This window comes from Melospiza melodia, chromosome 16 (assembly GCF_035770615.1).
Source record: "Melospiza melodia melodia isolate bMelMel2 chromosome 16, bMelMel2.pri, whole genome shotgun sequence".
NCBI lineage: Eukaryota > Metazoa > Chordata > Aves > Passeriformes > Passerellidae > Melospiza > Melospiza melodia.
In genome coordinates, this window is record NC_086209.1 from 5,595,971 (window position 1) to 5,617,983 (window position 22,013).

General features: G+C 56.7%; 1 protein-coding gene across 10 annotated transcripts in view; it reads right to left on the reverse strand.

Moving 5' to 3' along the window:
- DLG3 (discs large MAGUK scaffold protein 3) overlaps nucleotides 1–22,013 on the reverse strand; it is an 80,166-nt gene that overhangs the window by 40,711 nt on the left and 17,442 nt on the right. For 2 of the 10 annotated variants that reach the window (XM_063170457.1, XM_063170456.1), the window contains exon 1: nucleotides 12,937–13,289. The exons of 5 other annotated variants lie outside the window; for them this stretch is intronic. In XM_063170457.1, coding sequence (XP_063026527.1) covers nucleotides 12,937–13,263 — 327 coding nt within the window. In that variant the 5' untranslated portion in view covers nucleotides 13,264–13,289. Of the gene's footprint in view, nucleotides 1–12,936; nucleotides 13,290–19,759; nucleotides 19,803–22,013 lie in introns of those variants that run through there. 3 more of the 10 variants (XM_063170459.1, XM_063170454.1, XM_063170455.1) reach the window with 3 other exon arrangements.

Here is a 22,013-nt window from a genome sequence, read left to right on the forward strand (position 1 = left end):
ATGGGGAGGCCGGAGGAGAGAGGGACGGGACTGGGAGGGATGAGACGGGGAAAGACGGGACGGGGAGGGACGGGACAGTCGGAGGAACCGGGGTGGGACGGGACGGGGAGGGACGAGACGGGATGGGACGGGGAGGGACGGGACGGGGAGGGACGGGACGGTCGGAAGAACCGGGATGAGACGGGAAGGGACGGGGAAGGACGGGGAAGGACGGGACGGTCGGAGGAACCGGGATGAGACGGGAAGGGACGGGGAAGGACGGGACGGGGCGGTCGGAGGAACCGGGGTGGGACGGGACGGGGAGGGACGAGACGGGATGGGACGGGGAGGGACGGGACGGGGCGAGACGGGACGGTCGGAAGAACCGGTTTGAGACGGGAAGGGACGGGGAGGGACGGGACGGGGAGGGACGGGACGGTCGGAAGAACCGGGATGAGACGGGAAGGGACGGGGAAGGACGGGGAAGGACGGGACGGTCGGAGGAACCGGGGTGGGACGGGACGGGACGGTCGGAGGAACCTGGGTTCCTCCGGAGTGGGACGGCAGGCGATCTGGGACGAGGATGGCCGGCCGGAGGCCCGGGACGGGGCCCGGAGGTGGAGGAGCAGGAGCAGGCCGGGCCGCTGAGGGTCCCGCCCCGGAGCTGTCCAGCGCCGCCGCTGCTGAAGGCGGGGGCTGCCGGAGCCTCCGGGGCGCTGGGAATGAGGGCGGAGCGGCCAAAGCCAGAGGCAGATCCAGGGCCGGCATTCCCCGCCGCACACAGCGGAGCAGGGCGAGCCTGGAAGGGCAGCGGGGGCTGGAACTCGCTTCATCATCCTCGGGCTCGTGAGGAGAAGAGCAGCGGAGTGAGACAGGAACCACCGGGGAGGGGGAGTGAGCCTGCCTGGGCACCACCAACAGCAGCCAGGCAAGGTGGACTACTGAAACAACCACCAGCACCACTGCCTGCCCATCAACGGGGTGTTTGACCACACGGCCCCACAGCCTCTGATCTGTGATGTTTCCACAGGAACCAGCTGCCTCCTCATCGCTCCTGTCTGGGTTTGCCCGTCCCTGACTGAGAGCAGCCCATGAATGTCACACCAGCCTCCCCCATACCCCAGCACTGCAGTGCCCACTGTGCCCTGCTTTAGCTGACCCTATGTCTGACTATTCACTCTCCTCAATTAGTGGAGGAGAGAGTTAAGGACCAACCAGCCTGTGGTTTAAATCCTGCCCTGGAAGGTTCTGCTCTCATATGGATGGAGCGGGAGGTAGTTAATTTGATTTATTCAGATGCTTTCTGATCTTTCCTGCAGCTGTAACTATTGGTTACAAAACCATAGTTTTTATGGCAATTAATTCTCTAACTCAGGCAAATATGACCACTTCCAAGCACTCCTGCCAAACCCCTCCTCCTCACAAAGGAGAATCACAATTTTCAGGTCCAGTGTCTTGGGATCTCCAAGTCCCAGAAGCAATGTTAAACTGGGAATATCCCCTCTCTGGCAGTACACAGTCCTTGTATTTAATCCAGATAATTTGAGAGATAGAATATATTAAACCTGGCAGTGGCTTTTATTAGTCCCCAGTGCAATTCTAGGAAGGGATTCCACATTTCAAGGCAGAAAAGAAGCACTTCTACTGCCAGCAATTAACAACCGGTAACACATCAAGGTTTGAACACCCAGATGCCAGCTCTTATTAGATGAGTTTCCAGGAAGGATGCAGAAGAGGCAGCCTAAGTGAATGTAGCCCATCATGTGCCCCATGATTTATAAAAAGAATTCACATCCACAAATGATGCTTTGGATCCCTCCCAGGGAGAAGTGCTCTATATAATAATGTTATAGAGGCTTTTGCAGGTCCAGCCTGAGTCTTCCACTGAGCCCCACTGCACTCTTTGTTGAATTAATAATAGCCCAAAAATCACACATCACATTGCCTCTCTCACACACTGGTGAGCCCTGAGGACATATTTTGTTCAGCCTGCTCCCCGTGCACCGAGCATCCTTTGCAGCCATTCCACACTAGTGATTTTTTACATCTCAGAATACTGCTAGGAGCACAATTTCCCACTCAGGCTCCAGATGGGACCCAGGAGATACCCAGTGTGAGTGGCTGCTCTAAAACAAAGTCACACATGGTCAGGAGGAACTCAGACCAGGAAATCCCCACTTGCTTCCTGCAGCCAGCTATTCCAGCTACTACAGCAAAGGTGTTTGGGCATTAATTCTGACTCCCACTTGCAAATATTTCAATATTTGCACTTTGCCTGTCCTACTGAAGAGACAGATAAGACCTAAGACTCAGAAATAAGCAGAGCACCTGAAAATAAAAGATTTTGCCTCTCTCCACCAGTCAGGCAGAGGTACTGAGCAGCTCTGCTAGCCAGGGGAGGACAGAGACAGCCATAATTTTTTGCTGGGCAGCAGGAACGTGCTGGTGAATTAACCATGCCTTCAATTCCATAGGGAAGGGTAAGTAATTTATGCCCTAAGGAGCAGGGGCTTGCAATACAGGGAGGAGAGGGAACAGGGCTGTGCATTCAGACCACATTCAATGGGGGCTGTCAGATCTCTTCCATCTAAACCCCTTCATCACAATATTTTTTACCAAGCCCTGTTTGCGCTTGGGGGGGTTTAGAATAGAATATATATATATATAAATAAATATAAATATATAAAGAAATAGAAATAGAAATAGAAATAGAAATAGAAATAGAAATAGAAATAGAAATAGAAATAGAAATAGAAATAGAAATAGAAATAGAAATAGAAATAGAAATAGAAATGGAAATAGAAATAGTCCAAGTGCTACAGTTCTCATTCCATGGCAGCAGAGCTGGAGGTGCCCTGAACTCTTTCCATCAGGCCCTTGGTGTCAGGGGATGGAGGCTGCAGGGACTCAAGGAGGACCTTGGGCAGTGAGGAGGGCACTGCACAGCTGCAGAGAGATTGATCTGGGCACAAAGCCAGCGAGGCAGAGGACAGCTGTTGAGAAAATCTGGGCAGCAACAGGAGTCAAAGGAAACTGTGGTGAAGGGGGATGAAGTTTGAAGGTCAGGATTGAAGAGCTCTCTGGTCTCCCAGGGCTGAGCGAAGCAGAGCCTTGCATTCACTGAGCTCAGCACAGCAGTCCTGGTGGCAGCCACAGCCCAGGAGCTGATGGAGGAGCAGCAATCTGCCCCAGGCAGCCTCAGAGAGGGACTGGCTCCCTGTGCAGACCTTGGTGCCTGTTTGGGGCAGCTGCCTCTGTGGTTGAAGCCAGGAGGGGCTGTGGGGCTGTGTGCAGGGCAGGAGGGATGTCTCCTCCTCCACAGGCTCAGCAACGCCACTGCAGCACGGGCAGGGAACAGCCAGGCAGGCAGCAGTGCTGGAAAAAATCTCAGGTACAGGATGTAGCCCTTCAGAAGCACCCTTAGATATCCCCTCTGGGTAGTGATCTGTGAGGGACTGCTGCTATTTGGGCTCCACTTGGGCCCAAAGTGGCAGCCCAGTGACACTAACACTGTCACCTGGGAGCACCAAAGCCCCAAACATCTACAGGTATCACCCCTCACCTCAGTTCTACTGCTGTCATCTGCTGGCACAAAGGTAGGAACTGCAAAACATGATTTCCCAAAACTTCCAAGCAAAAGAAAAGCTGCAATTACATGCAAATGGAGGTTCACTAGCCTGCTGCTGAGGGTTGGGTCCTGCCCTGTGGCATTTCCCCAGGACTGCTCTCAGGGCTGGCACACAGGAGCTGGGCAGGGAGACTCTGAACTGAAAGTTCAAGATGATGTCTCCAGAACTGAGATTCCCAAAGCTTTTCCAGCTTCACATCCTCCACAGAACCAGCATGGGGCCAGCCCACAGAGGTCAGGAGATGTGTACCTGCTGGAGGCAAAATACACGTGCTACAGGTGTCCCAGGACAAGGCAACTGGATTGTGATCACAGATAAACACATTTCCATCTTAACCAGCAACAGGAACAATAGCAGCCTCCAGGGCAGGCCAAACACACAGAGCTGCTGTCTGCAGGAGAGTGGGGTGTCCCATGTGTGGTGCAAGGAGGAATGTGCAGGACACAGTGGCTGCTTGAGACACTGGGCTGATGCATGAGAAGAAAAGCACTAATTTAACTCCTTTGTTTCCCCAGACTAGATCAGAGTGAAAATTCAATCTGTCTTTTAATATCCTTTGTTTCATATAATCTGAGGTATAATAGCAGTGCTCAGAAGGAAATGGCTCTGAAGATAAGTGAAATTCCATCTTTACATCCCTTTAAAAGCTCTCAGGAGCAGAGGTCACAAGTGGGGAAATGCCCAACAGAATTATCTAATCAGGGCTGACACTGAGCTGCTTGTAGTCCAGCTCCATCTGCTTTGATTTTTTTTTTAAAGGGTGTTAAAGCATGGAGAAAGCTGTGCATTTCCAGCTCTGGAAGCAGCTGCTCTGTGGCAGGACCCAGCCCTGTTGAATTCTGGCTGTGAACAAGCAGGTACAGGCTCGGGGATGCCGAGGGTGCTGCAGGCAGTGGGGTCAGCTGCAGGATGCCCAGACACAAGAGGATCCTGTGGGGAGTGGGTTTGCACCAAGCTGCTGAATCAATGTCATAGGAATGAGCTCAGGTCCTGCCTGCAGCACGCACAGAGCCCCTGCTCAGCTCTCACCCTGATGAGCCCTGACACTCTCATCTGCTTTGTGCCAGCCTGGCTGCCCACATGTGCCCAGATGCTGCTTTTACCAATGCTGGGCTCCTTCCTGCCCCAAGCCAGGGCCCAACACGTGGCTCCCACTGCACCTGAGAGGACACAGCTCCTCCCCAGCAACCTGAACTTGTGGTCAAGGCCACACAGAAACCCACTCTTGAGGCTCCCTGAGGAAAGGAGGGGATGAGTCTGGCTCTGCCATTTCTGAACAGCAGGTGTGTAGAGCAGAGAGGTGCTGGCATCTTCCCTCCAGGTTGCCCCTGACCCCCCAGAGAACCCCCTGGTTTTCCCCTGGCTGTGCCCAGAGAAGCCACCTCCCAGTCCTCCTGTAGGAAACAAAGCATGGCACATCCCTCCCCAGACTGAGGCCTGCTCCCAGCTGCCCCATGAGATGCAGGGCTTTTCTGACATCTCAAGACCCAAATCCATGCTTTGACCTAACTCTTCCATTCTCAAGGGGAGAGGTGCTGGTCCCAGGGCTGGTCCCATCCTCACAGATGTCTGTGCTCATCTCTCTTTTCTTTCCTGGGCTTTACATGTGGCCAGAGCTGAGGTTGCTTGGAAGCATCAACAGAACTCTGAGGGAGAGTTGATCCTGCAGAGTGCCCACAGGATGGGACAGGGAAAGGCAGCAAAAAAAAACCTGAAAACTTTTGGAGGCTGAGGAAGTTCTTGGCCAGAGATGAATAACCCTTCCTTTTAACTGGGCTGGATAAAGGAATTCTCTCTGCATTTTTCCTCATCTCCTGCAAGAGCAACCTGTTGGCTGACGTGGTTCGGGCAGGGGGAGGACACGACCCAACAAGCGTGCCTGCATGAAGGGCAGTGACAGGCTGAGCCTGGCCCCTGCCCTCCTGCACAGCTCAAAACATGGCACCAGCGATGTAGGGAAGGATGCTGGGCTGACTCTGGAGCTTGCAGGTGCCCACACCCTGTGCCAGTCCCATCCAGCCAGGTGCCAGCTGCTGCCACCCTCCCCATGCTCGGCTCCCAGCCAGCCTGGTGGCCTGCGAGCAAGAGCAGCCCTTCTCTCCAGGCTGAGCTGGGCTGTTCAGGTGGCAGGAGCAGGCTCTGGGGCAGCACAGCCCCGGCCCCACGGCTGCCCCTCGGCACCGGCTCAAAGCGCCAGCCGGAAACAAACACGGAACACGGGACTTGAAAGGTCCCTGCTCACAAGGAGCTTTGGCAAAGCCACTGAAGTGCCCCAAGTGTAATGTGAACACAAGCAGCTACTGAAGGTTTAATCTTTGTTTTGGTGCCTTTTGTTTTTTTTTTTTTTTTGTTAAAGAGTAGCTTAAATAGGGACTGGAAAAAGCCTTTACTCGGTAGCAGCACAGGAAGAAAGCTTCCCAAAGAGAAGCTCTGTCGAATATAAGTTTCCATTTAGAAACCATTAAGGCCAGGGTGTTCAAACTTGAAAGTTAGACATCCTGTTCCAGGCTCAGCCCACTAAAATAAGTGACCCAATTTGCAGAGCTTCTGGACTTCAGTAGCTTCTCTTTGACCTGGCGGTACCAAATAAAATTTACTTGATTCCTTTTTGCACAGGAAGAGTTATTATCTGAAAGAGTCACATGCTTTTATCTTCCTCTCAGACAAATACATATGTATAGGGGGAAAAGAGAGAATAAGGAACAGTGTTAAAATAAAGATTTCTTTGGTTCCTGGGACTCAAATATCGTAATTTCTTCTTTTCAGTAAGTTCCAGTGCACACCCAGTTAACAAGTGTTAAGAAACCTGTTTCTGTGGGAAAAAAAGCAAACCAAAACCGATCAACAGAGATTCAAGAAAAATTCTAGTTAATACAAAGGTGACAAGAAGGTATCTAGGGCCTGGTCTGGGGTGCTCTGAAGCACTGCATGTTCCCAAAAATAATTACACCCTTGGAACAGCCCTTCCGCAAGCCCTATCGAGCAAGCTCTGCAAGTTAAACTGCAGAGTTCATTCCAAATTCAGGTATTCTGCACTTGTTAAACACTGTATTAAAAGTTTTCATCTCTAAGTCCCTGATACATGCTCACAGCATATTGCTGGATTTGCAACGAGGGCCCTTGAGGACTCCCTACATCATCCCATCTTTGCATGTGTTAAAACCAGCTGTGAGCATTAGCACAGCCCACTGCACCCACAGTGCTGGCACAACCTCACAGCAGGGCTTACACCCATCCCTGCATCACAGCTGCCAGGCTGAGCCCCAGGCTCTCTGTCCCTCCTGCCTGCACGCAGGATTTGGGGTGGCAGAGCCCCCCAATCCCCACATGAGCAGGGCAGGACCTCCCTCCCCTGGCACCCAGAGCCCAGGTCCCCTTGCAGAGCATCCCGCACCGGGCTGTGCACAGCGGGGCCCGGCACATCAGCACGGCCCTGATTACTCCTGATTAGTCTTAATGACTTCCCCTCTCTAAATGAGCATTCACAGCTCGGGAAGGAACGGAAGCTTCTCTCCTCCCATAATAGCACAGGACGTGCCGAGGGGCTTACCCGAGCAAGGCAGCTCTCCAGGAACAGTGACAGTGACAGCTCCTGCTGCCTCCTCCCACCTCCCCTGCACCAGGGTACCAGGCTGGGCCTCTGGTACAGCTGTCCCTGGGTCTCCCTCTCATCCAACCCCCGTGGGACCCACACCTGAGGATGGCCAGCAGATTCCTGGCACTGGTCAGGACTGGGCTCAGGCAGGTGCAGTGGTGGTGAAGAGCCGGCGGAAAGCACAGCCATGGGGGCATGGACATCCGTCCTACAGGAGTGACAGCAGTGCTGTCACAGTGGAGGCTGATGGGCTTCCTGCTGCCCCCAGGTTCCTCTCCAGGAGCAACTTCCTCCACACTGCACACACCCCTGCTGAAACATGCCTGTGCTTGGCCCTGCATGCCTCACCAAGCATCTCCTCCTCCTCCTCCTCCTCCAGCAGGGTGGCAGGGCCACATCCTCCCATTTCTGGCAGGTACTTTGCTCTTCTTCCACAGCTTGCATTGATGGGGTCTCTCCCACCTCTGTGGCTTCAGACCCTGCCTCTAGAGCAGCAGCTGCATCTCTGGCACAGCCAGCTCAGACACAGCTCCAGCCCCTCTCCCTGCGCTGCCCCAGGACCCCAAAGCCAGCAGCCAGGCACAGCTCTGGGGCTGCAGCCTGCACATCTGGGCTGGCTGGCAGGCAGCACTCGGTAACCCAGCTGGAGAGGAGCTAAGCTCAGTCCTTCAACTCACTTCTCTAATTCCAGCATTATCCCTTACTGTATTAAAGGGATGAGTCAGAAAAGCCAACGAGCACAAGGGTGCAGCCCCTGTCCAAGGGACTCACGTGCCCAAAGAAAGGGGGAAAGCCTTACAGGTGAATCAATAAGCTAAGGAGAAAAATGCCCTCAGCTGTTAACTCCTAAATGAATTCAACAGTGAAGGAGCACTGAGAACATCTGATTCTCCTCACTCCAGGGGATGGGTGACAGCAAGACACGGGATGCTCCGGGGCGGGTGAGGAGAACCAGCTCACTCAGCATCTGTGTGCCAAGGTTTTCCCAGGAGAGGCACAGGAAAGGGGTATGACTGTGAAAAAATAACATTATATAGGCCTTGATTTCATCTGAGGGGCAGGAAAGGAACATCAAAAGCATGGGGAAAATCAGCTTCTTGCCAGGGGGCAAGGGGCGAGGGTGGGTGCGAGGCTGGGTGTGAGGCTGGGCTGGGGGGAAGCAGAGCAGCTCAGCACCTGCTCATAGCAACTCAGCTGGGTGATGACGGCAGGAGCACCAGATGGAGATGCCCAAGAAGCAAGCTGAGAGGTGAGATCAGATGGAGGGGGATATATTAGGAACAGACACGCAGATTTACACATCGTGAGTGAGGAGGTGACAAACAGGTCTGTGGAAGGGGAACCAAACTCTCACGAGGGAGTGGAGTGTGATGGGGAGTGAGGGACAGGGAAGACTCTCTGGGACTCCGGCTGGCAGGGGGGCATGCTGGAAGAGATGCTGGAGGTGGAGGGAGGACAGGGGCACCACCAGTGGCCAGAGAGCAGGGGCTGAGCAGGTGGATGGGGCCAGGAGCAGATAAGCTCTATGTTCAGCCATGGAGCCAGACGCAAAGGACAAGTTTCACTACAGTTGCATCTACATTTAGGTTGCCAAAAATACCTTTCACAGATTGGCTGTCTTTAATTAAAAGGATGTCTCCTGTGCTCCTGGCACGGTACAGAACTCATCCTGCCACGTGGGGCTCTGTGTGGAAGCTCTGCAGGGGGGACTTTCCCATGGGACAGCTCCTCTTTGCCTGCATCCTTCCCATCCTGCCGGTGCTGGGCAGCTCAGGCAGTGGTGCTCCCCTGAAATGCCCCTCCACAGTGCAGGCACAGAGAAAAGAAGGAAAACTTCACCCCCTTCCTGTTTTGGCTTCTCTCCTTCCCTCCAAACACGGAGAACGCCTTCCTCCTCTCTCCTCCTCCACGTTTCAGTGCAAAGATTTAGCTAATTTCTTCTATGAATAGCACGGGAGTAGCCATAGCAACATCACCCTGCCAACCTCACCACCTCCACTGCCTCCATGTCCCCGGCACCCTGTTCCTCTCACCCTCCCTCGCACCTCCCCAGGGAACATCTGGGGCTTCAGCCATTTCCCACAAACCAACCTGCATTCCCACAAACCAACCAACCTGCATTTGGCTCCCTGCCTGCCCCCCTGGCGCTCTCCCTCCCTCCTTCCTTCCAGCCATACCTGCTCATCGCTCAGGATCCTGGTCTGAACCCCCACGGTTTCTCCACAGCTCTTTCCTCCCCCTGCCCCAAGAGACAGGAGCCCCAGGCCCAGCATCATCTGAAGGCTCAGCAAAGGCCAAGATGTGCTGTCCTGTGCTCACCTACTGCAGTGACTGCCCAGGGCATGGGAGGAACTCAACAAGCAACGTTTGTGCATTGAAAACCCTCCTGGAAATCAGTGAAATGCTCACTGCTGAGGGTGGGCAGGGAAGAGCTGTCCCACTCCTCCACCTGCCTGCCCATGAACACTTCTGCCAGGGGTGGAGGCCACACAAGCCTGGCATGCTCTGGGCATCTGCAGGTGGTCAAGGTCTCATTGCAATGACCACCCCAAGAGGAGAAAGGGACCACAGAAAGGGGGGCAGCAGGACCTTGCATTCCTGGCCAAGCAGGGCCAGCAGATCTGGGGCAGCCCTGGGGACAGAGGGACCTTCCTCACCACATGCCAGGGAGCTGCACTGCCCCGGGCCCTGCCCCAGCCACCCAAAATGCACATGAAAATGCTGGTGACACCCTTGGGACCCTCATGGGGCTCTGGTCACTGTGCCTGGCACCACAATCTTTAGAGTGAGCTGAGACTCAGGGCTGGACATTCCCTGTGGGAGGCAAAGGTGCTGCTTCTGGACCCTCAGCCCTTGGAGCAGGGCTGGGGAAGGGGCTTGGGCATGGGCAGGCAGCTGAGCACCCTCTCCTGAGAGGCTGTGGGGTCACTGTGCAGGGCAGAGGAGGGTTTGAGCAGTGCTGCACATCAGGGATGCTCCCCTGGAACACACTGCTGTTCCTCCCCCAAAGCCAGGAGTCCTCCTGTCACCCCAGCCTGGCAGGGAGGAACTGAGCTCCCCACCAGCCAGCAAAGGGGGACAAGGAGGGCACAGGGCCAGTGGGAGGGACAGCGATGGGAACAATGGAGGACAGCAATGACATCAAGCGCAGGGATTGGGAACTAACGAGCAGGGAACAGGGATAGATAAGGGAAAAGAAATGGGAGACATCTCAGCGAGGAGAAGAAAAGCAAAGCAAAAACGATGTGAGATACCTAGACCTCTGAGATTTCCTCCCTCCCTGTGGTGAGGATCAGGGATTCTCAGTTACTGGCATTGCCTGAGCAAGCTAAAATGTGTCCTAGAGAAGGGGAGAGGCAGGAGGAGAGAACAGACGGGGGCTGGACGTGGGAGGAGGTGCAGGTTGACGCTGGGACCGTGCTGTGTGTTGGGCAGCACGTGTGGGCACGTCTCACATGCCGTGGAGCTGCTCTGGCTGTGTGAGTGTGCCATGATGTCAGAGAACATACAGCACCATAGGCAACTGGGAGCACGTTTCTGATGTCAGAGCACTAGCACACGCTTCTCTGCCTGCACGAAGAAGCATGGGGAGGAAAAACGCTTAAATGAGAGCTGGTGAAGCTCCCCAGGAGGGTAACAGATCCCTGCTCACCCGGGAAAGCCTCCTGGCCTGTGCACCCCTTCCCACCTCAGCTGCTGGAAGTGCTTTCAGGGACAGTGAGCTCATTTAAAGGGGCAGCCCTGAAAAATGGCAGCCCTGCCTCCAGCCAAGGCTCTCCTGGAAACGGAGGCAGCCCGTGAAGGAGATTGCTTTGCATCTGCAGCCTCCAGCCAAATCCACCCAGAGCCCAACACCTCCCGGCCTCCCAGAGCCAGCTGGACCTGCCTGCCCGGGCACAAGCCATGCCTACATGTTTCCATGTCACCACCTTTTGTCCCTCTGCCCACCCCTGGGCTGGGAGGAACATGGATTCCTGGGGCTCAGGCGCCTTGGCTGAGGAGGATGAGGAGGAGAGCGTTGCTGAGGCGTTTGCTGCAGGCTTTACTCACAGCATACATTTGCTCCACACCGGGGAGCGGCTGCCTGCTCTGATACAGGCGCTGCACACACCACACACGTCATATTCTACATGCAGACCCTGCTATGCTCACACAGCCTCAAACACTGGCATCCTCTGTTGCTGGCAATGCCGTGAGGAGCTTTTGATTTTCCCTTTTTTTGTTTTGTTTTTTAAACATGATCAGAAAGGCAAAGGCAGAGCAGAGATTCCCAACGCGGACTTTCCGAGCAGCCCAAGCTCCATGGCAGCACCACAAAGAGACAATGATTTCTCTTCCACCATTGCAAAAACATGAAAGGCTCCCCTGCCCAGGCTGCCACGGCAGCAATGCAGCTGGCATCACTTCCTTCTCACGCTGCTTGTAATCGTCTTACCAGGAATACTGGGCCGGACCTTTCATGCAAGCAGGAGCAGAAAGGAGGGAGCAAACATGCTTCGATTTTCTGCTCCCCCAGCTTGCTGCTTTGGATGGAGGGAAGGAAAAAGATAGTGGAGGAAAGATGGAAGAATGCTTGCCAGGAATCAGCAGGCGAGAGAGAACTGAGGCTGATTTTGATACAAAGAGAGAGAAAGCAGGACCAGGCTCATAGGAAGGTGGCTGGAGTTTTTGGTGCCTTCTGTAAATATAATCTGAGCTATCAGCTATGAATCTAATTATTTCAACCAGAGCTACAGACAGACAGTAATGAAGAAAAAACAGAGGAAGGGAAGAAGAGGGTTGTGTTTGCCGAGAGCAGAGGAGGAGAGAATTCCCATTGATTCCCGTGTGTCTGCCTGCTACAGCATCTTGAAATAATAATTAGAAGGATCAATAAGAAATCATGTGAGGTTTGAAGATAATGAATGAAAGAAGCAGAAGAAGCAAAGTGAAATGCCTTTCTCTCAAGCAGGGTAAATTGTTTTTCAGGCAGGGTCTAGCCTCCATTTTAATGCTTTGCAAAAAGATCCAACCATTTTCTAAGCTGGCTTGTGGGTTCAAAACAAGACTGGTCTCTCTATTTAGGGGAGAGAGACACAGCCCGAGAATGGGTCCTGGAGAACACTAATAAAATGAATGTGTGGGAAGAAATGGAGGCAGTGAAATGGGGCAGAATGCACACAGCACGCCAGCGACCAGAGCAGGGTTACGTAATAATCTCGGGGAGCAGGGACGTAGCAGCAGAGCGAGGAAACCACAACTCAATGGAGAGTGGGTGACACTTTGGGAGCGCTGGCAAGCAACACCGCGAACCCACGAGGCTGCCCAGCGGGCAGCACGCACCATGCCTGCCAAACACAGCCCGACGGGATGCCCTTGGCGCTGCCAGGGCTTCAGGCACCGCGAGCGGCGAGCACCTCAGCCGGGGCGTCCAAAATACATCAACGCCCGACGACCACCTGGCGCCAAGCAAGATCCGTTCGGCCCCGTTCGGCCCCGGGAATGCTGCTCCAGTGCCGGGCTCCCACGCCGGGCAGGACCGCAGCATCCAGCCCGAACCACGGCAACGCCAACCCGACCCGAGCCACGCCGCCGGTACCCATCCCCGGCATCCCCGGCATCCCCGGCGGCTGCTCACGCCCCCGGGGTGATGCTGCAGGAGCCGGGAGCCGCCGGGAACCCCGCGTCACCCCGAGCGCCGCCCGCCCCGCCGCGTCCCGCACCGGGGAGCCGCGTCCCGGGGCTGGCCCGTACCTGCTCGTACCAGTCGCGGCCCGAACACGTGCACTCGGGCCACCAGCCCGGGCCGCTCCCGTTCACCTTGGCCGCGCTCTTGCCCGGCGCCGGCGGCGGCGGCTTCAGCGCGGCGGGGTCGCGGGCGGGGGGCCCCAGCTTGGCCTTGCCGCGGGCGGCGGGCGCGGTCCCCCCGGGCGCGGGCAGGGTCTGCGAGCCGTAGCCGCCGTAGCCGTACTGCTCGTGCTGCCACTCGCCGTACGAGGGGGGGTCCATGCGCCGCAGGGCCGCCATCCGCGTTACCTCGTAGCACTCGGGGCACTTGCAGCAGTGGTGGTGCTTGTGCATCGCTGCCCTCACACCATAGAGCCGGCAGGGAGGGAGGGAGGGAGGCGGCGCGGAGGGGCGGAGGGAGGCAGGGAGGAGGGAGGGATGCTCAGGGGGCGGCAGCGGCCCCCGCCCCGCGCAAGGCGCGCCTGCCGCCTCTTCGCCCGCTCGGCGCCCCCGGCCCCGTGGGAGGAGGAGGAGGAGGAAGAGGAAGGGAAGGGGGTGGTGTTACAGCGCGGTGATCTCCGCGGGGGCGCGCCGCGGCATCGTCCGCAACGCCACTCAGTGCCGGGGCCGCTCCCGGCGCGGGGCGCGGGGCAGCAGCTCCGAGGCGCTCCGCTGCACGGGCCGGCTCAGCCCAGCCCGGCTCGGCTCGGCTCGGCTCGGTGCGGGACCGCGGCACCTGCGGCGGCGCGGAGCATCCCTCGCCCTCCCTCCCCCGCAGCGGCCAATCCGCGCCGGCGGAACCTCCGCGCTCCGCCCCGGCGGCGGGGGCGCCGCTCAGCCCCAGCCCCACGCTCAGCCCCGCGCTCAGCCCCATCCCCGCGTCCATCCTCGCTCCCATCCCTGCTCCCATCCCCGCGTCCATCCCCGCGCTCAGCCCTATCCCCACGCTCATCCCCGCGTCCATCCTCGCTCCCATCCCTGCTCCCATCCCCGCGTCCATCCCCGCGCTCAGCCCCAGCCCCACGCTCAGCCCTATCCCCACGCTCATCCCCGCGCCCATCCCTGCTCCCATCCCCGCGTCCATCCCCACGCTCAGCCCTATCCCCACGCTCATCCCCGCGCCCATCCTCGCTCCCATCCCCGCTCCCATCCCTACGCTCATCCCCGGCTCAGCCCCGCTCCCATCCCCGCTCCCGGTGCCCGGGCAGCCCCGGCCGCGCCGCCCCCGCGCAGGCGGCACGGGAAGGGGCAGGATGGCAGGATGCTGCGCTCCTCACGCATCACCTTGCGGCTGCCCCCAGCCGTCTCCCGGCGCACCGGGCAGCCCCTGGGCAGCGCTGGGTTCCTCCCGCCCCGCGCGGCTGTGGCAGCCCTGCCAGCTTTGTGATGGACGCCAAAAGGGGCTCACTTTGCTCCAGCTGCCGGCTGCACTGGAATAGGAAATAATTTTTCCAGATCTGAGCTGGTCACTAGGCTGGTAGCAGCACCTCTGCATCAGTTGTCACCTTGCTTTTTTGGAAATGTTACCACATGCGCTGCATCCAGAACAGCACCCTGGGGACGCTGCCACTGCCCCGTGAGCCACAGGTGCACTGAGGGTATACAAACCCCTTATAGAAGGCCTTTGCTGGGCCTTCCACCTACTGCCATCAGCGGATGGCAAAAGCAGAGCAGAAATGCCTGCTGGGGCAGCAGGGCAGGGGTGCTGCTCCCAGTGCAGCTCTATTACTATTACACCAGTCCTTCACCACTTGCAAAGAAGTGCAGGACTGGAAGAAGTTCAGAAGAGCCATCCAGATAAATTGATGGGGAGAGAGATAAAAACCATTACAAACCCTCACATCTGACCATTTAGAACCTGAACCACGCCTCTTAATGCTCAAAGGTTGTAAAAAACACTAGGGTGGGTGAAAAACTATTTTAAAGAAATGGTACATAAATATGTAGAAGGATACATAAATATGTAGAAGAGCAATGAACTGTGCACTGTGTACACAAGCAGGAGGGGGCCACAAGATGAGCCACAAGATGTGGTGGTGCAACACCTCAGTTCAGGTTCCAAGGTCGGTAACATGGCCCTGGGCAGGAGCAGGGCTGTGAGAGGAGGAAGTGCATGATGGCTGGTCAGATAAATGCCCCTGCCCACTCCCTGTTCCTTCAGCTCTTTAAACTGCAGTACAAAATTACTTCTGCACTTCACCTCTGCACACAGAGGTGCTCCTGCAGGGCTTGCTCCCAAGCAGCCAAGTGAAATGGTTGCTTCTGGGTGAAGGGGAGGGGGCAGAAGACACCCCATAATCAGGATTGGTGCCCCCAAGTGCCATGCTCCCCACTGCGCAGTGCAGCACCTGTGCTCTCCAGCACTGCCTGTCACTGTCTCTAGGCCGCTCACATCACCTCAATCACAGGGTGGCTTAACGCCACAGGGTGCTGGAGTGGCTCAGACACTGAGATATCCCTGCTGCAGGCTCAGGACAGTCATAATGTCCCTGGAAAAGCAAGTTTAGAGCACCTGTGCTCCCCAAGCACAGCTCAGCAGTGCTGCTGGGCCCTCAGGAACAGCTCCACAGGTGGGGCTCACCCTGCTGCTGGCTCACCCCGCCGCTCCCCTGGGCTCTCTCTGGACACTGACCAGCCCCAGGGGCACTGTGGCACTGACCAAAGACGTGCACCAAGATGAAGCCAATGGCTGCACACCAGACAGTGTTTCCACTGCAGAGCTCAGTGCCACAGGACACTGCAGAGCCCAGGAGCTCACCAGGGCAGGGCAGGGCAGTGTGGGATGCCTGCATGCAAAGCAAGCTTGTTCTGAACTAATCAATGAAAAACTGTGTTTGAGTGCACGGCAGAAAGGTGTGCAGTGCTGGCTTTAAGAGAGAACTTTACACTTCAGGTTTTAAGAAATTAGGATTATCTCCACATCTTCCACCTAATTCTCACACCATAGAGCCAGCAGGGAGGGAGGGACTGGGGCCATCCTTGTGCCATCAGATGGGAATGGCAGGAGGGACTGGGGCCAGACTGAAGCTGAGATAGAGGGTTGCTGCACCAAAGTAGAGCAAAAGGCCTTGTAAAAAAGGCCAGGTGGCCATTGTCTCCCCCATGGGAACAAAAGGACACGAATGCCTTGTTGGCTCTCCACTCATTGGCACCTCTGAGATAACTTCATCAGTGAGATGTGCTCAGTACCTGGGCATGGCTAATTACTGCTCCACCCCACTGCAAACCTCCTTCCCATTGTGGCTCCCGCACGGCACAGCATGGTCAGGTTCCAGGGACCCTGCAGCGGCCACCAGTGAGGCATCTCCACTGCCATGGCCTTCCCTGAGCCGTCTTTGGGCCAAGCTCAGGCAGGAACCCCAGTCTGCAAGAGGCTGATGGGTGTGAGGAGAGCACCAGGGAACTGCACAAGCAGAATCTGTCACCCCAGCTGCTCACAGCTGCCCTGCCCCAGACACATCCCCTGTCACTGTCCTGGGATGGGGCAGGCAAGGACACAGGTATTCACTCAGGTGGGAAGTGCAGAAGCAAAGGACAAGAGCTGTTAGAGAAATATGCTTTAATAAGGAGCTGGGTGAACAATAAAGAGAAGCATTTGATTTGATTTTTTTTCCCTCCCATTTTTTTTCCTTTTTTTTTTTTTTTGGTGCATCCTCCACAAGGAAGGTGTCAGGTCCTCCCTAAGCTCTGCAGCCTTCACAGCCATCCGTGCCCACAGGGGAAGCACCCTCAGTGCCAGCCCTGGAGGGCCAGAATTACAGCCTCCACCCCACACCACTTCCCCCACTTCTCTTATCTCTTAGTGCCTCATTGCCAGTTGCAAACAGAGGGGTTTTGTGCCTCAGCTGCCACAGCTCTTTAGAGTCCTTCCTGACCTTCTTGCATCTCCCCATCCCAAACCCCACATTTCCCATTTTAGCTGCCAGGAGAGTTGTTTCATTCCTGTGCATTTGTAATGAACTGCATGTGCCACCTGCTAACCTCAATTAAAAGGGAAAAAAGCAATCCATGGTTGCTGCTGCCTGTTTGCAACGTTCCCTGATGCTGCACAGGATCTGGGATACCTGATCAAGCTCAAGAGGAGGCCAGGGCTGGTTGGCCAGGGGCATCCACACTCTGTATTTCTCCAGCCTCTTTTAGTGAGTGGTGGCATTTTGGGAACTGGAGGTGGCTCTGCTGGGAGAACAAGTGAAGTGGGCACCTGCACTGGGGGCCAGGCCTGTGGCTGGCAGGGCAGGCACAGTGCCCAGCCCTTGAGGCAGCTGTGGGCATCTTGCTGCAGTAATGTGAGCTTTGAGCAGGCCTAGAGGAGATGGGAGCTGATTTCCAGGCAGGTGCCTGCATGGAGGGAAGTATTCAAGAGCTCTCTCATTCTCTACCCTCTTCCTCCCGGTATTCTCCGTCTTGTTTAAATTCTGCTTTGGCAGCTGCTCTTTTTTCAGGTGCTAATTTCAGCAAAGTGTCAAGAAATCCCCGGAGATGATGCTATTTACAAGGCACAGAGATGGCACAGAGATGGCACAGAGATGGCACAGAGATGGCACAGAGATAACACAGAGCTAGGTTTGGTCTGGTGTCACCTCATTTCAGCCCCTGCTGCCGCTGCCTTCCTCTCGCATCAAGTCCTGCGGGAAGAGGAAGGCAAGTGTGAGGGTTTGCTGTACCTACAGCCCCACCTGGATGGGGGATGTTGGCTGTACCTACAGCCCTGCCAGGAGCAGGGGGATGTTGGCTGTACCTACAGCCCTGCCTGGATGGGGGATGTTGGCTGTACCTACAGCCCTGCCAGGAGCAGGGGGATGTTGGCTGTACCTACACCCTGCCAGAATGGGGGATGTTGGCTGTACCTACAGCCCTGCCAGGATGGGGGATGTTGGCTGTACCTACACCCTGCCAGGAGCAGGGGATGTTGGCTGTACCTACACCCTGCCAGGAGCAGGGGGATGTTGGCTGTACCTACAGCCCTGCCAGAATGGGGGATGTTGGCTGTACCTACACCCTGCCAGGATCAGGGGGTGGGAGGATGGAGAGGCTGAAGGCAGCCAGTTCCTTGCAGAAACAGCAGCCACGTGAGGGCTTGACTGTCACCCAACAGGAGCTGGGTCCTGCCAGGGGAACAAAAGCCTCAGGTTTGCTCTGAGCCTGGCTGCAGACAGGGAGGCTTTGGGGATGCTCAGGAACAAGGGGAGGACAGTTTTGCATGGGGGAGGTGCCTTTCTCCATCACAATCACCTGCAAAAAGACACCCAACACATGCAGCCCAGGGAAATGTGTCTGTGTGGGCAGGCTAGGAGGAGATGAGCAGCAAAGAGAGGGACCAGCTGAACTTGGCTCAGTCTGACAGTCAGTTCCTCAGCACTAACACAGACCCCAGCCAGCAGGAATTTGCCATTTGCTGGACCTGGGGCTTCTCAATTGGAACTTGAAGAGGTGATCTGCAGGGCTGGGTGCACCACAGCTGCTGTGGGCAAACAGGGCTGCAGGCTCCTGTGAGCACTGGAGGGTTTGTGCACTCACAGCTGGGTGCGAAGGGGCAGCATAAGAAACATCTCACTCCATGGCTGCTCCTTCCTGCCACCAGCAGCAATTCCCACTGGAAAGGTGCAGCTGGGATAATAATCACCAGCCATGCCAAGGGACCAAGAGCTCTCAGCACTCTCAGGGCAGATGCCCAACAAATTATTCTCCTCCAGGGCAAAACCATTTTAATTCTATTAATGATCCCTGATACGTTGCCCAGTTGCTGCACCCTTGCTTGTGGCAGCAATGGCACAGGAGTCTTTAATAGGCACCATTGGCTGGTTTCTGCAAACTCACATCATGGACAACTAAACATCTTCCATGGTGTTCTGGGGAGGGGAGAGGAGTGATGGAGACCTGAGCAGGTCCTTCCAGCAGGGCTCAGGCTCCCTGCCTGTAAAGGAGAGCCTGGAGGCGTTATTTAATAACATCCAAATGCATCAGGCTGTATGGGATTCCTGACAGCCCCACAATGCTGCTCTCCCCATCCCTGGCAGGGATGCTGCTGCCCTGGGCTGGGGCACTGGAGGCACGGGCTGGCTGTGGCTGCCTAGATGCATTTTCCTCCGCAGCAGCGGGAGCCTTGCTGCCGCAGGGCTCGGCATTTACAGCGCTGGGTCAATTACCCACAGCCCGTGGTGCCCACTCCTGTGCGTGCCTCATTTCCTCCAGAAATGACAGAGCAGAGGGAAGGTTGGACACTGTGACCAGGGCACCACTTCACCACTCCACACCAGGGTCACAGCAACGTGTTTTGAAGTCTCACTGTCTTTTAGAGAATTGGTTGCTATTTTTTGGGTACTGTACCACATAGGCTTGTGCCTAGTGTGACATCACCAGAAATCCTGTTTCCCTGCATCCTTCACCAGTCCCAAGCTGTCTCTGGGTCTGGTCACATACATCAGCCTTAGCGGGAGCCAAACACACCCTGCCCGGGCTGTACAGATCTCCTGGCTGCCTCTGCCTGAGCTGAAATGACCTTGGGGCCACAGAGCCCCACGGGCTGACTCTCAGGGCTCCTCACCAGCCCATCCCTGCAGGAACAGGCTCTCTCCTGGAGTGGGTCAACACTGGGCTCGGACAGGGAGGAAAGGGCTCAGCAGATCCGCCCAGACCAGGCATCACAAACCTGCCCAGAGGGACCTTTCCCATCCAGGACTCAGCGATGTCCCTTCCTCGATTATTCCCACCCTGCCTGTGGAACAATTAGGGGAACTAGGTGGGGAACACGCATTCCCCCTTTCCCCATGCCAGCCCTGCTCCAATCTGCCCCTTCCAGATGGAGCAAAGCCCATTCCGCACCTCCCACCGCCCACGGCCAGTGACTCACAGGGATGCTGCTGCCTCATGCGGGCAGTGCTGCCCCAGAACACACTTCCCGCCGGGGAAACCTGCCCAGCCGCGGGTGACAAACCGGTGCCGGCGTCCCCTGGAGCCACGGGTGCCCGCGGTGCACGGGAGGAGCGCGCCTGGCCGGCCCGGCGTTGCCCCTTTAAGGGAGGAGGAGCCGCTGGCAAATTTGTGAATGGCTGTCCCCGCCCCCAACGCGCGCGCCGCCCGCCCGGCCAATCAGCGCGCGTGCCGCAGGCTCGCGGCCCGCGCACGGGGCCCTCTTAAAGGCGCAGCGCCGCCACCCGCCCGTCCCCACACGGCCGCTTCGGGAGCCCCGAGGTGACCTTCAGAGCGGGATGAGGAGCCGCTGCTGAGGAGCCGCTGCTGAGGGCAGGCACAGCCCTGCCTTCCTCACGAGCGACACGCCAGCAACACAAGCCCTGGAGGGTGGCGGTGCTGAGGGTGATGTGCCAGCTCCCCTCAGCCCGAGTGCAGGGCTTAGGCAGGGACGGTCAGGCCGCAGGGCCTGGACACCCACAGTGCCAGAGCACACGGCGGGGCTGAGCTCCCCCCAGGGCCATGGTGTGAGGGAGAGCAGGCGGCTGGGAGAGTGTTTCAGCACCCCACTCCTGTTCTAGGCCAGATCAGGAAGGCAGGAGCGCTCCCACAGCAGCACAGCACTAAAGCTTACGAAATCTTCCTGCAGAAACACCCCACGAGACTCAGCTGTGCAAAACCTACCCCTGCACAGAGGAGAAACAGCTGTGCAGCCTGTACCGAGGGGAGGGAATGAACAGCGGGATTGCAATAAACCCAGCTCCAGGTCTCCCCCTCCTTGCTCTCCACTGCTCCTCCCTCAGTCTGCTCTAGGCCAGGCTGTGAAATGATCTGGTCTAAAAATACCCCTTCAAGGGGGGCCAGCCTGGCAGGACACTGCCGTGTTTCCTGCACACGTGCAGGTGGGGAGCTGGTGGTGAGGCTGGGCAAGCAGTGCTGGCCAGGCAGGATGGTGTCCATGCCAGCGCTCTGGGCACAGACTGGTGTACCTGAGCAGTGCCAGCCCCTACAGCTATCCAGGCCACAGGCTGCAGGAGGCTTTGCCTCAGCCTCAATATTTGGAATAATTTTTAGGTGCAATGGCAGCGAGACTCCTACAAGGTGCTTTGTGCCTGCAGGGCTTGCGCAGGTGCTGCCCTGGGGTGAATCTTTGCTTCCTGCAACAGGGCAGGGACTGGTTTGAAATGCAGCCACTGCTGCAGCCACGCACGATTTAACCCTCCCTGAGCAAGGCAAGAGGAGGCAGCACACAGCACAGAGCACCTTTCCAAGGGCTCACGCTTGGATTCACAAGAGGGATGATTTCCAAACCCACGCTCATTTACTGTCCTCCCCCTGCACTTCCCCCAGCTCCTACCAGTGCTGAGGATAATACATCTCTCAGCGTAGCTTGATACTGATCCTCCCAATCCTAAAGACCATAAACCTTCATGAGCAGTTATCGTGGCTGCTTTATTTATAACAGTGCCAGCACTGCCTCTGCCACCAGAATCCTGATCTCTGTCCAGCCTGATGCCATTAAGATTCAGTGACGTTCCCCCAGCTCCAGCACTCCAGATAGAAAGCAGCTGGCCTGCCAGGCTCTGCCTTCAAGCTTGGTTTGTTTCTATGAAAATGGCGAGGAGAGCTCGTTTGTTTCACAGAAAGGCACCTGGGGGATCTGTCCTCACCCTCCTGAGGTGCTGGGGTGGAGGAGAGGGTGGCACATCCCAAGCTCTGGCTCCACGTTCCCTGAGCCCTGGTGGGTCTGTGCTGCAGGAGACAGGCTCCAGCTCTTTGCTTTGCTTGCAGCAGGAACGTGGCCAATCAATCACCTGACGAGGCAGAGCAGGGAAGGAGGAACCTGGTGCTGCTGTGTGGACCCTGCATCAGCACATTTGGGAAACTTGATGAGCAGAGACCCAGCAGAGGCAGTGCAGGAGCTCACAGCTCCTGGCCAAGACACCGATGGGGCTGGCCCCTGATCAGTCCCCATGCTGCTGGAGATGCCTGTGAATGGTCTTGGTTCTTGATTTCAGAGCTGCACATGGAACTCCTGAGTGTGGATCTCATCAGTGTGCAGGTTCTCCAGCAGCTGTGCTCCCCTGGGGACAGACAGACACAGACACTACATGGAGGCAAAGCTGAAGCTCTGATCTGGAGGCAGGATGGATGGACGGACTCCAAGCCTGTGTGGTTGGCTCTGGAGCATGGCT